The sequence below is a fragment of the Labrus mixtus genome, chromosome 6 (genome assembly GCF_963584025.1).
Source record: "Labrus mixtus chromosome 6, fLabMix1.1, whole genome shotgun sequence".
Classification (NCBI taxonomy): domain Eukaryota; kingdom Metazoa; phylum Chordata; class Actinopteri; order Labriformes; family Labridae; genus Labrus; species Labrus mixtus.
This window is the reverse complement of record NC_083617.1, coordinates 42,199-55,000: the sequence shown is the minus strand read 5'-3', so window position 1 is coordinate 55,000 and position 12,802 is coordinate 42,199. Positions and strand designations below refer to the sequence as shown.

General features: G+C 41.7%; 2 protein-coding genes across 2 annotated transcripts in view; both read right to left on the bottom strand.

The window, feature by feature from the left end:
* si:ch211-51a6.2 (neurotrypsin) overlaps positions 1-3,870 on the bottom strand; it is a 51,934-nt gene extending 48,064 nt beyond the window's left edge. Inside the window, exons 1-2 of the mRNA XM_061039364.1 lie at positions 3,263-3,870; positions 50-83 (exon numbers count right to left, since the gene is read on the bottom strand). Of these exons, the coding sequence (XP_060895347.1) occupies positions 50-83; positions 3,263-3,325 (97 nt within the window). The 5' untranslated portion in view covers positions 3,326-3,870. The remainder of the gene's footprint in view (positions 1-49; positions 84-3,262) is intronic.
* Positions 3,871-9,413: 5,543 nt separating this feature from the next.
* Positions 9,414-11,762, bottom strand: chchd1 (coiled-coil-helix-coiled-coil-helix domain containing 1). Its single transcript, XM_061039363.1, has 3 exons — positions 11,457-11,762; positions 10,994-11,112; positions 9,414-9,985 (listed from the first exon to the last, which is right to left on the bottom strand). The coding sequence occupies exons 1-3, from the start codon at positions 11,647-11,649 to the stop codon at positions 9,875-9,877; spliced, it is 423 nt and encodes a 140-aa protein (XP_060895346.1). The 5' UTR covers positions 11,650-11,762; the 3' UTR covers positions 9,414-9,874.
* Positions 11,763-12,802: the final 1,040 nt, after the last annotated feature.

The window sequence follows — 12,802 nt, the reverse complement described above, 5'->3', positions numbered from 1 at the left end:
GCAGACACACACAGACAAAAATAAGTAAATGTTTTAAAAATCAACTTACGGTCACTTTGTGCAGTGTTCAAATATTTATTGACCTGTTAAAAAAATCATAGGAAGTAGAGTAGTCAAAAAAGGAAGTAGTTCCCACTGGACATGATGCAGTAACACCCTCCTTACCACAGCACACCTACTATCAGAATCAGCTTTATTGGCCAGCTATGCTCACACACACAAGGAATTTGACTTTGGTAAACTGAGCTCTCAATTTACAAAAAGTACAACATGAAATATCAACATAATAATTATAATAATAATAATACTTGTCGATACAAGTAACAAAGTGTTATACAACGGACAGTAAAGCAACAGGCAGAAAGTAAACAAACAGACAATAAAATAAAAACAAAAAAAATGAAAACGAAATCACAGAGTAAAAGCATTTTTGTAAAAGAATGTCTTAAGTAGAGATGTAAAACAAGGGATTGAATCTGCAATAATAAACAAAACAAAAACAATAAAAATAAAATGAGCAAAGACTAATATGTAGTCCAAACAGGACTTCTGACTTTTCAAAGGGACCATAGACTACTTGAAGTATCAACAGAAACATTACACTCTCAGAATGCAGGCTTGCTCGTGGTAAGAAAAAAGAAAATAAAAAGAAGATTTACTGTATTGATCCCCGCAAGGGGAAATTTCAGTTTTTACACTCTGTTAACCATGCAACACACACATAGGCTGAAATATACACACATGCACAAACAGGATCCTATGAACATGCACTAATGGAGAGATGTCGGAGTGAAGGAGCTGCCCACAGCAGGCGCTCCTGAGCTGATGGTGGGGAGGGGGTTTGGTGCCTTGCTCAAGGGCACCTCGGCAGTGCTCAGGAAGTGATCTGGCACCCCTCCAGCTACCAGACCAACTTCCATAATTGGTCCACACCGGGACTTAAACCGGCGACCCTCCGGTTCCCAACCCAAGTCCCTACAGACTGAGCTACTGCCCAAACAGTCTCTAAATGTACTATGGGAGGTAGAGCCTTCAGTTATCAGGCCTGCTCGTCATACCTACGGTCTCTAAATGTACTATGGGAGGTAGAGCCTTCAGTTATCAGGCCTGCTCGTGGTACACAGTCTCTAAATGTACTATGGAAGGTGGAGCCTTCAGTTATCAGGCCTGCTCGTCGTACCTACGGTCTCTAAATGTACTATGGGAGGTAGAGCCTTCAGTTATCAGGCCTGCTCGTGGTACACAGTCTCTAAATGTACTATGGAAGGTGGAGCCTTCAGTCATCAGGCCTGCTCGTCGTACCTACGGTCTCTAAATGTACTATGGGAGGTAGAGCCTTCAGTTATCAGGCCTGCTCGTGGTACACAGTCTCTAAATGTACTATGGAAGGTAGAGCCTTCAGTTATCAGGCCTGCTCGTGGTACACAGTCTCTAAATGTACTATGGGAGGTAGAGCCTTCAGTTATCAGGCCTGCTCGTGGTACACAGTCTCTAAATGTACTATGGGAGGTAGAGCCTTCAGTTATCAGGCCTGCTCGTGGTACACAGTCTCTAAATGTACTATGGAAGGTGGAGCCTTCAGTTATCAGGCCTGCTCGTCGTACCTACGGTCTCTAAATGTACTATGGGAGGTAGAGCCTTCAGTTATCAGGCCTGCTCGTCATACCTACGGTCTCTAAATGTACTATGGAAGGTAGAGCCTTCAGTTATCAGGCCTGCTCGTCGTACCTACGGTCTCTAAATGTACTATGGGAGGTAGAGCCTTCAGTTATCAGGCCTGCTCGTCATACCTACGGTCTCTAAATGTACTATGGGAGGTAGAGCCTTCAGTTATCAGGCCTGCTCGTGGTACCTACAGTCTCTAAATGTACTATGGGAGGTAGAGCCTTCAGTTATCAGGCCTGCTCGTGGTACCTACAGTCTCTAAATGTACTATGGGAGGTAGAGCCTTCAGTTATCAGGCCTGCTCGTGGTACCTACAGTCTCTAAATGTACTATGGGAGGTAGAGCCTTCAGTTATCAGGCCTGCTCGTGGTACCTACAGTCTCTAAATGTACTATGGGAGGTAGAGCCTTCAGTTATCAGGCCTGCTCGTGGTACCTACAGTCTCTAAATGTACTATGGGAGGTAGAGCCTTCAGTTATCAGGCCTGCTCGTGGTACCTACAGTCTCTAAATGTACTATGGGAGGTAGAGCCTTCAGTTATCAGGTCTGCTCGTGGTACCTACGGTCTCTAAATGTACTATGGGAGGTAGAGCCTTCAGTTATCAGGTCTGCTCGTGGTACCTACAGTCTCTAAATGTACTATGGGAGGTAGAGCCTTCAGTTATCAGGCCTGCTCGTGGTACCTACAGTCTCTAAATGTACTATGGGAGGTAGAGCCTTCAGTTATCAGGCCTGCTCGTGGTACCTACAGTCTCTAAATGTACTATGGGAGGTAGAGCCTTCAGTTATCAGGTCTGCTCGTGGTACCTACAGTCTCTAAATGTGTGTATATATACATATACTGTATATTCTATTTTTTTCTGTCATTATAAATTATTATTCATTGATGTGTGCAGCAGCTCATAAAAAGGCTCTCTGTTATCTGACATGATATAAACAATCTGTGCAGACTTTAACCTGCTGATAAAATTAAACACACTGACACACACACACACACTGTACACACTATTTTTAACGTGTGGAAGTTGTAGCTCTCACATGAACTGTTTCTCTGCTGCATTAATCAGAGCTTAATGTTTCAGTCGTTATGGATAATGTGTTTATATATATTTATATATAAATGTATGATATATATATTATCTGATTGTGTAGATATTTTTTTTTTTTTTATGATAGATTCAGGTCCAAGTGTGACTCACCTGCTTGAACAGAGAGCAGCTAAACACACACGCTGCAGGTTCAGACACACCTGATCTCCGTTTGATTCTTTATTCATGTTCACAATCAACTGTCTCACTTCTGGTTTAACTATTTGCTCACCTGTTTAACAAAGACGGCCTTTTTAAGTAATTAACCTTTAACATCAGTTCTGTTCATTATTTACATTCATTATCTTTATTATTATTATTATTATTATTATTATTATTATTATTATTATTATTAATATCATAATGAAGCAGTAACTCAGAACACAGACAGCAGAGTTAAATCTGTTCCTATGAGAGACACACACACACACACACACACACACACACACACACACACACACACACACACACACACACACAGCGTGCATTTATTGAGCGAGACAACTTACCTCCGCAGACACACAAAGAACAACACACAGCAGAAAGAGCCCGGGACAGATCCTCCGCTCCATGACCCGACCATCTCCTCCTCTGCCAACACCACCCTGACCCCGCACACACCGCGTCTTCCCGCAGACACCGAGTCCTCCTCTAGATCCCGAGTCCTCCCGCGGACACCCTGTCCTCCTCCAGACACCGAGTCCTCCTCTAGATCCCGAGTCCTCCCGCGGACACCCTGTCCTCCTCCAGACACCGAGTCCTCCTCTAGATCCCGAGTCCTCCCGCGGACACCCTGTCCTCCTCCAGACACCGAGTCCTCCTCTAGATCCCGAGTCCTCCCACGGACACCCTGTCCTCCTCTAGATCCCGAGTCCTCCCGTGGAGACCCTGTCCTCCTCCAGATCCCGAGTCCTCCCGCAGACTTCCTGTCACCTCCGTGAAAAACAAACTGCGGGTAAATTAGTCAGACACTTATGTTCCACGGCAGACTTCAGACTCTCCGAGCTAAAAATGACGCTACAACTCTCTCTCTCTGTCTGGCTGTCTGTCACTCTCTCTTTCTCTCTCACTCTCTCTCTGTCTGTCTGTCTGTCTGTCTCTCTCAATATCGCTCTGTCTGTCTGTCTCTCTCTCTCTCTCTGTCTCTCACTCTCTCTCTCTCTCTCTCTCTCTCTCTCTCTCTCTCTCTCTGTCTCTCACTCTCTCTCTCACTCTCTCTGTCTCACTGTCTCTCTGTCTCTCTCTCACTCTCTCTCTCACGCTCTCTCTGTCTCTCTCTCACTCTCTCTCTCTCTAACTCTCTCTCTCTCTCTCACTGTCTCTCTAACTCTGTCTCTCGCTCTCTGTCTTTCTCTCACTGTCTCCAAATTCAATTTAAGTCTATACAACTTTATTGAATGTAACATTAACAAAGTTGCTGAAGCATCACATAAAAATGACAAAATGACCCAACCATGTTGTGTCATAGAAAGAATTACATTCATATAAAAAACAATCCAGAAATTTGTATAACTTATTTTATTAAGAAAGAAAATGTGTGTGTGTTTGTGTCTCAGTGTGTGTGTGTGTGTGTGTGTGTGTGCCTCAGTGTGTGTGTTTGCCTCAGTGTATGTAATGAGGGTGTAGCTTTGTTACGGTGCAGTTGAACAATCACAATCTGTATTAGGTCATGTTAACACTGAGCCCAGAGTGTAGAGGACTATTGATGGTTAGTGTCATGAAAAAGGAGAGGAGTCTAATGAAGATGAAACAGTGTAATTCGCTGATGTTAACAGCTCTGATTGTTTGTTTTGGTGTTTCCTCTCTCTGATGATTATTAATGATCTTAGAACCACAGACTAGGGTCTGTGTGTGTGTGTATCCTGCTGATTGACAGGAAGAGATAAGAAGGGAGGGTAAATGTTTGTGTGTGATGACAACAATGTCTGCGACAATGAACACAGAAAGTCCTGTTACCCAGACAAAAACAAACACACTATCCAACATGTAACACACACTATCTGTCATGTAACACACACACTATCCAACATGTAACACACACTATCCAACATGTAACACACACACTATCCAACATGTAACACACACTATCCGACATGTAACACACACTATCTGTCATGTAACACACACACTATCCGACATGTAACACACACTATCCAACATGTAACACACACACTATCCGACATGTAACACACACAATCCGACATGTAACACACACACTATCCAACATGTAACACACACTATCCGACATGTAACACACACTATCTGTCATGTAACACACACACTATCCGACATGTAACACACACTATCCAACATGTAACACACACACTATCCGACATGTAACACACACTATCCGACATGTAACACACACTATCTGTCATGTAACACACACACTATCCGACATGTAACACACACTATCCAACATGTAACACACACACTATCCGACATGTAACACACACAATCCGACATGTAACACACACACTATCCAACATGTAACACACACTATCCGACATGTAACACACACTATCTGTCATGTAACACACACACTATCCGACATGTAACACACACTATCCAACATGTAACACACACACTATCCGACATGTAACACACACAATCCGACATGTAACACACACACTATCCAACATGTAACACACACTATCCGACATGTAACACACACACTATCCAACATGTAACACACACTATCCGACATGTAACACACACTATCTGTCATGTAACACACACACTATCCGACATGTAACACACACTATCCAACATGTAACACACACACTATCCGACATGTAACACACACACTATCCGACATGTAACACACACTATCCAACATGTAACACACACACTATCCAACATGTAACACACACTATCCGACATGTAACACACACTATCTGTCATGTAACACACACACTATCCAACATGTAACACACACTATCCGACATGTAACACACACACTATCCAACATGTAACACACACTATCCGACATGTAACACACACACTATCCAACATGTAACACACACTATCCGACATGTAACACACACTATCTGTCATGTAACACACACACTATCCGACATGTAACACACACTATCCGACATGTAACACACACACTATCCGACATGTAACACACACAATCCGACATGTAACACACACTATCTGTCATGTCACACACACACTATCTGTTATGTAACACACACTATCCGTCATGTAACACACACACTATCCGACATGTAACACACACTATCCGACATGTAACACACACACTATCCAACATGTAACACACACTATCCGTCATGTAACACACACACTATCCGACATGTAACACACACTATCCGACATGTAACACACAATATCTGTCATGTAACACACACACTATCTGTCATGTAACACACACACTATCCGACATGTAACACACACACTATCCGACATGTAACACACACTATCCGACATGTAACACACACTATCCGACGTGTAACACACACACTATCCGACATGTAACACACACTATCCGTCATGTAACACACACACTATCCGACATGTAACACACACTATCCGACATGTAACACACACACTATCCGACATGTAACACACACACTATCCGACATGTAACACACACTATCCGACATGTAACACACACACTATCCGATATGTAACACACACTATCCGACATGTAACACACACACTAGCCGACATGTAACACACACACTATCCGACATGTAACACACACTATCCGACATGTAACACACACACTCCGACATGTAACACACACACTATCTGTCATGTAACACACATACTATCTGTCATGTAACACACACACTATCTGACATGTAACACACACTATCCGACATGTAACACACACACTATCCGACATGTAACACACACTTCCCGACACCGTACCTACAATCTCTAAATGTACTATGGGAGGTAGAGCCTTCAGTTATCAGGCCTGCTCGTGGTACCAAAGGTCTCTAAATGTACTATGGGAGGTAGAGCCTTCAGTTATCAGGCCTGCTCGTGGTACAGTCTCTAAATGTACTATGGGAGGTAGAACATTCAGTTATCAGGCCTGCTCGTGGTACCTACGGTCTCTAAATGTACTATGGGAGGTAGAGCCTTCAGTTATCAGCCAGTTATCTGCTCATCTCTAAATGTATTATGGGAGGCAGAGCCTTCAGTTATCAGGCCTGCTCGTGGTACCTACAGTCTCTAAATGTACTATGGGAGGTAGAGCCTTCAGTTATCAATCAATCAATCAATCAATTTTTATTTGTATAGCGTCAACTCATAACAAGTGTTATCTCGAGACACTTTACAAGAAGCAGGTAAAATACCTTACTCTTTCTCTGTTAACATTACAAAACAGCAGGTAAAAATACCTTACTCATTGTTATGTTACAAAAAGCAGGTAAAAAGACCTTACTCATTGTTATGTTACAAAAAGCAGGTAAAAGACCTTACTTATTGCTATGTTACAAAGATCCCGCCTATCCATCATGAGCACTTTAGCAAAGCAGCAAAAGTTACAGTGGTAAGAAAAAACTGCCTTATTAAAAGGCAGAAATCTTCGACCGGATCCCCGGCTCATGACAAAACAGTCTTCACAGGCCTAGACTGCGCCGGGCTTGGAAAGGGATAGGGGGAGAGATGGAATAAGATGCAGGAAGAGGGATAGAGAGCAAGGGGGTGGGGGAGGTAGACCGTCCATCAGCAATCCGGTAGGGAGGGGAGGGGGTGTGTGTGTGGGGGGGGGTTGTTCTGGCAGGCCGCCAACCCACAATCCGGTGGGGAGGGGGTAGTGGTGGGGTGGGGGTTGTTCTGGCAAGCCGTCAACCGACGATCTTGAGGAGCCTAAGAGAGCTCAAGAGCTCCCAGGAAAGTAGGTGGTTAGTGACTGAGATTTATAGATAGATACATGCAGTAATATGATGTACTGTATATGCACAGAGAGAGAGAGAGAGAGAGATAGAGAAAGGAGCTCAAGGTGCCAGTTCCCCCGGTAGTCTAAGCCTATAGCAGCATAACTAAGAGCTGGTCTATGCCAGCACCAGCCCTAACTATAAGATTTATCAAAAAGGAAAGTTTTAAGTCTATTTTTAAAAATACAGACTGTGTCTGCCTCCTGGACCCCGGCTGGAAGGCGGTTCCAGAGGAGAGGAGCCCGATAACTGAAGGCTTTACCCCCCATAGTACACTTGGAGACTGTAGGTACCACCAGCAGGCCTGCACTCCGGGACCGCAACGCTCTCGAGGGACAGTACGGCACTAGTAGCTCCTTCAGGTAAGATGGTGCCTGGCCATTTAGAGCTTTGTAGGTGAGAAGAAGGATCTTGAATTCTATTCTAGACTGTATAGGGAGCCAGTGCAGAGAAGCCAGGACAGGAGTGATGTGGTCCCATTTCCTGGTTCTGGTCAGTACACGAGCTGCAGCATTCTGGACCAGTTAGAGAGTCTTTAGAGATTTGCCAGATCACCCTGACAAAAGAGAGTTACAATAATCCAGTCTGGAGGTAACAAATGCATGAAGTTATCCTGCATGCAGTTATCAGACCTGCTAGTGGTACCTACGGTCTCTAAATGTACTATGGGAGGTAGAGCCTTCAGTTATCAGACCTGCTAGTGGTACCTACGGTCTCTAGATGTACTATGGGAGGTAGAGCCTTCAGTTATCAGACCTGCTCGTGGTACCTACGGTCTCTAGATGTACTATGGGAGGTAGAGCCTTCAGTTATCAGACCTGCTAGTGGTACCTACGGTCTCTAGATGTACTATGGGAGGTAGAGCCTTCAGTTATCAGACCTGCTCGTGGTACCTACGGTCTCTAGATGTACTATGGGAGGTAGAGCCTTCAGTTATCAGACCTGCTCGTGGTACCTACGGTCTCTAGATGTACTATGGGAGGTAGAGCCTTCAGTTATCAGGCCTGCTCATGGTCCCTACAGTCTCTAAATGTACTATGGGAGGTAGAGCCTTCAGTTATCAGACCTGCTAGTGGTACTTACAGTCTCTAAATGTACTATGGGAGGCAGAGCCTTCAGTTATCAGGCCTACTCGTGTTACTCGTGCTAGTTATTCTGCTATAGGCTTAGATATACAGGGGACCTGGCACTTTGAGATCCTGTTTTTTCACTCTCACTTTTATAGCTAACTTCCTCTTCCTACTATGTGAGTTACTAACCATATATATTTCTGAGTGCTCTTGATCTCCCTTGTCTCGTAGGTTCTTTGGGCAATTGGTGGGGACAGACTGCTGTTACGTTGAACAGCACCGAGTCTGGTTCTCTTCCAGATTTCTGTTCATCATGAGTCTGGTTCTGATCCAGATTTCTGTCTGTTCATCATGAGTCTGGTTCTGATCCAGGTTTCTGTCTGTTTATCATGAGTCTGGTTCTGATCCAGGTTTCATTTGTTATGAATTGTTACTAAACAAATTAAGATTGATTGATAAATGTTTACAGATGATTGATTTAATGTGAACAGATACCCCAACCTGTAGTTTAAGGTTCACACTGATGACTTTGTGTTGTATGTGAAGCTGCTGTGATATAAACACACAAAGTGATGATCCACATATGAAGCACTCTGAGATGACAGGAAACTGTGGAGCAGCAGCCTGAAACCCAAGAAGAATAATCAACAATAATCAAATCAAACCACCAATAGGATCCTCTGACTGAGAGAGTTTAATTAGATCAACAAACCCAGAGTCAGTGCCATCACAGTGACAGAATGTATTAAACCTTATATCAAACATTCAGTTAATAATAATATGAACGTTTCAGACACACACATATCTGAACAGAAGCTGCAGCATCACAGACATCAGAACTATTAAAAATATGAATAAGCTTTAATGTGCTGAAGTGCAAATGAAAACGGGAATTATATGATTCAAATGTTTGTATCCTGGTTACACACATCATCATCATCATCATCATCACTCTCTTTAAACTGCTCATGTCAGCAGCTCTTCATCATTTAACAGTCTTTAAATCTTCATCGTCACCATCCTCTGTCTCGCTGATTCAACTCTCAGAGATCAGGTGTCAGAGGTCAGGTCTCGGTGGTCAGATTTAGAGGTCAGATTTGAAGGTCAGGTCTTGGAGGTTACATCTCAGAGGTCAGATCTCACAGGTCTGGTTGGGGTATCTCTTGAGCAGACTCGTGGCGTGTTTTGGGGGAAGGCGTCCTCCCTGCAGGATGTTCTGATCAGATTTATTCTTCATCGATGCCTGAGGAGGAGGAAGGTTACCATGGTTACCAAAGATTTTTATCAGATCAGAGGTTCATCCTAATTTTCATCAGGAGGAGGAGGAGCTTAAAGACTGTCAGACACTTAAAGCACTGATTGATTGATGTTTGATTGACAGGTGTGTGTAATATGCACTGAAGGAAACAGGTACAGGAGTCAGTCTCGTGTGTTTTATGGGTGCACTTTGTGAGAATCTGGTTTTACTGGTAACTCTATCAGAGTGCGGCGTGTCCGCCCTGTAATGGTGCGAGACGAGGGGAATTCATTTCTTTATTGATGATGTGAAAGCCTCTAACTATCTCTAAATGATTGGTAACAGTCGGGTGAAGCATGTCTGCCGATGATCTGGTTGTTTTTAGTCCAAGTAGCGCCACTTACTGGTTGATCTGTTTATGGTTCTGAACATTAAGATGTAAAACCAGTAAGAGCGCTGAGTTGATCTGTTTATGGTTCTGAACATTAAGATGTAAAACCAGTAAGAGCGCTGAGTTGATCTGTTTATGGTTCTGAACATTAAGATGTAAAACCAGTAAGAGCGCTGAGTTGATCTGTTGCAGCAGAGGAACAGTCACTGAAACGTCCTCCGTAAACACTGGAGGAGAATAACTGAAGCAAGTACCTATTTATTTTTATTAACCAGTTACTGACCAGTTATAAACCAGTTACTGACCAGTCATAAACCAGTTACTGACCAGTTATAAACCAGTTACTGACCAGTTATAAACCAGTGATTAACCAGTTACTGACCAGTTATAAACCAGTTACTAACCAGTGATTAACCAGTTACTGACCAGTTATAAACCAGTTACTAACCAGTCATAAACCAGTTACTGACCAGTTATAAACCAGTTACTGACCAGTTATAAACCAGTGATTAACCAGTTACTAACCAGTGTAGAAGAGAATCGTTTATTAATTATAATCAAGTCTGAAGCTCCGCCTCCTCCCGTCCACACCTGTCCAGGTGAGAGTGTTTTCAGGGACGTACCTGAGCTTTGTCCACACAGGTGTAAAAAGACTTCATCTCCTGCGAGCACAAACCGTCCACGAAGTTATTCAGCTTCCAGCACGCCATCAGGACGGACATCTCGGTGACGCAGGTCGCCTCTGAGGAGACGGATAAACATTTTATATTCATCATTACAGCTTTCTATTGGCTGTCTCCATGACAACATGACGAGTTCACTTCCTGGTTCGTTATAAACCAACATGTGATTAAAATAATTATTCATTTATTCACAGATGTGATGATGTCATCAGTCTGTGTCATAGAGCGCCACGAGACGATCACGTGACCATCAGCATGTAACCATCAAACAGATAAACACAGAATGATAAATATAAACAAACATCTTTAAATAAACTTTAAACAAAGTCAGATTACAAATGTTTTTAAATCTCCACCCCCCGCCCCCCCCCAGTCCCTTAATCCAGACTCGTTTCTGACCTACCTCCTTTCTTCAGTTTCCGGTTGGCCACAGCATCTCTGAGAGTCAGAGGTCGGTTCGGTTTGAGGACCGGTTTCCGGTTCTGTTTACTGATGAGCCTGCTGACCTTCTCCTGGATCAGGACTCCTGCTGCTCCTCCTGCCGCTGCTCCTCCTGCTGCTGCTGCTCCTGCTGCTGCTGCTCCTGCTGCCGCCATCACCACCAAACAGCTGATTTAATAAATGTATGGATTGTTGACCGCGCGCAGCTCCGACCTCTCACACCAAGCTGTTTAGGCACGCGCCATGTTGACCGTAAACCGCGTCACTGTCGTAAAACACGCAGTCCGTCAATGATGCATTCAGGGACAATCGGAGATTTGTTCAAGGAGAATCTGTCACACAATAAACGTAAAGTGAATAATCTTTATAATCATGATAAATATTACAGTGAATAATCTTCGTAATCATGATAAATATTAAAGTGAATAATCTTTATAATCATGATAAATATTAAAGTGAATAATCTTTATAATCATGATAAATGTTAAAGTGAATAATCTTCATAATCATGATAAATATTAAAGTGAATAATCTTTATAATCATGATAAATATTACAGTGAATAATCATTGTAATCATGATAAATATTAAAGTGAATAATCTTTATAATCATGATAAATATTAAAGTGAATAATCTTTATAATCATGATAAATGTTAAAGTGAATAATCTTCATAATCATGATAAATATTAAAGTGAATAATCTTTGTAATCATGATAAATATTAAAGTGAATAATCTTCATAATCATGATAAATATTACAGTGAATAATCATTGTAATCATGATAAATATTAAAGTGAATAATCTTTATAATCATGATAAATGTTAAAGTGAATAATCTTCATAATCATGATAAATGTTAAAGTGAATAATCTTCATAATCATGATAAATATTAAAGTGAATAATCTTCGTAATCATGATAAATGTTAAAGTGAATAATCTTCATAATCATGATAAATGTTAAAGTGAATAATCTTTATAATCATGATAAATATTAAAGTGAATAATCTTCATAATCATGATAAATGTTACAGTGAATAATCTTTATAATCATGATAAATATTACAGTGAATAATCTTCATAATCATGATAAATATTAAAGTGAATAATCTTCATAATCATGATAAATATTACAGTGAATAATCATTGTAATCATGATAAATATTAAAGTGAATAATCTTTATAATCATGATAAATGTTAAAGTGAATAATCTTTATAATCATGATAAATATTAAAGTGAATAATCTTTATAATCATGATAAATATTACAGTGAATAATCTTTATAATCATGATAAATATTAAAGTG

What these genes read in the sequence shown, in the direction of transcription:
- chchd1 (XM_061039363.1), bottom strand. Translation starts at nt 11,649, where the DNA reads ATGGCGGCAGCAGGAGCAGCAGCAGCAGGAGCAGCAGCAGCAGGAGGA. An exon ending in CCGGAAACTGAAGAAAGGAG is followed by an intron (nt 11,113 to 11,456) that starts GTAGGTCAGAAA and finishes CCGTCTCCTCAG; the next exon opens with AGGCGACCTGCGTCACCGAG. An exon ending in CCTGTGTGGACAAAGCTCAG is followed by an intron (nt 9,986 to 10,993) that starts GTACGTCCCTGA and finishes CCTCCTCCTCAG; the next exon opens with GCATCGATGAAGAATAAATC.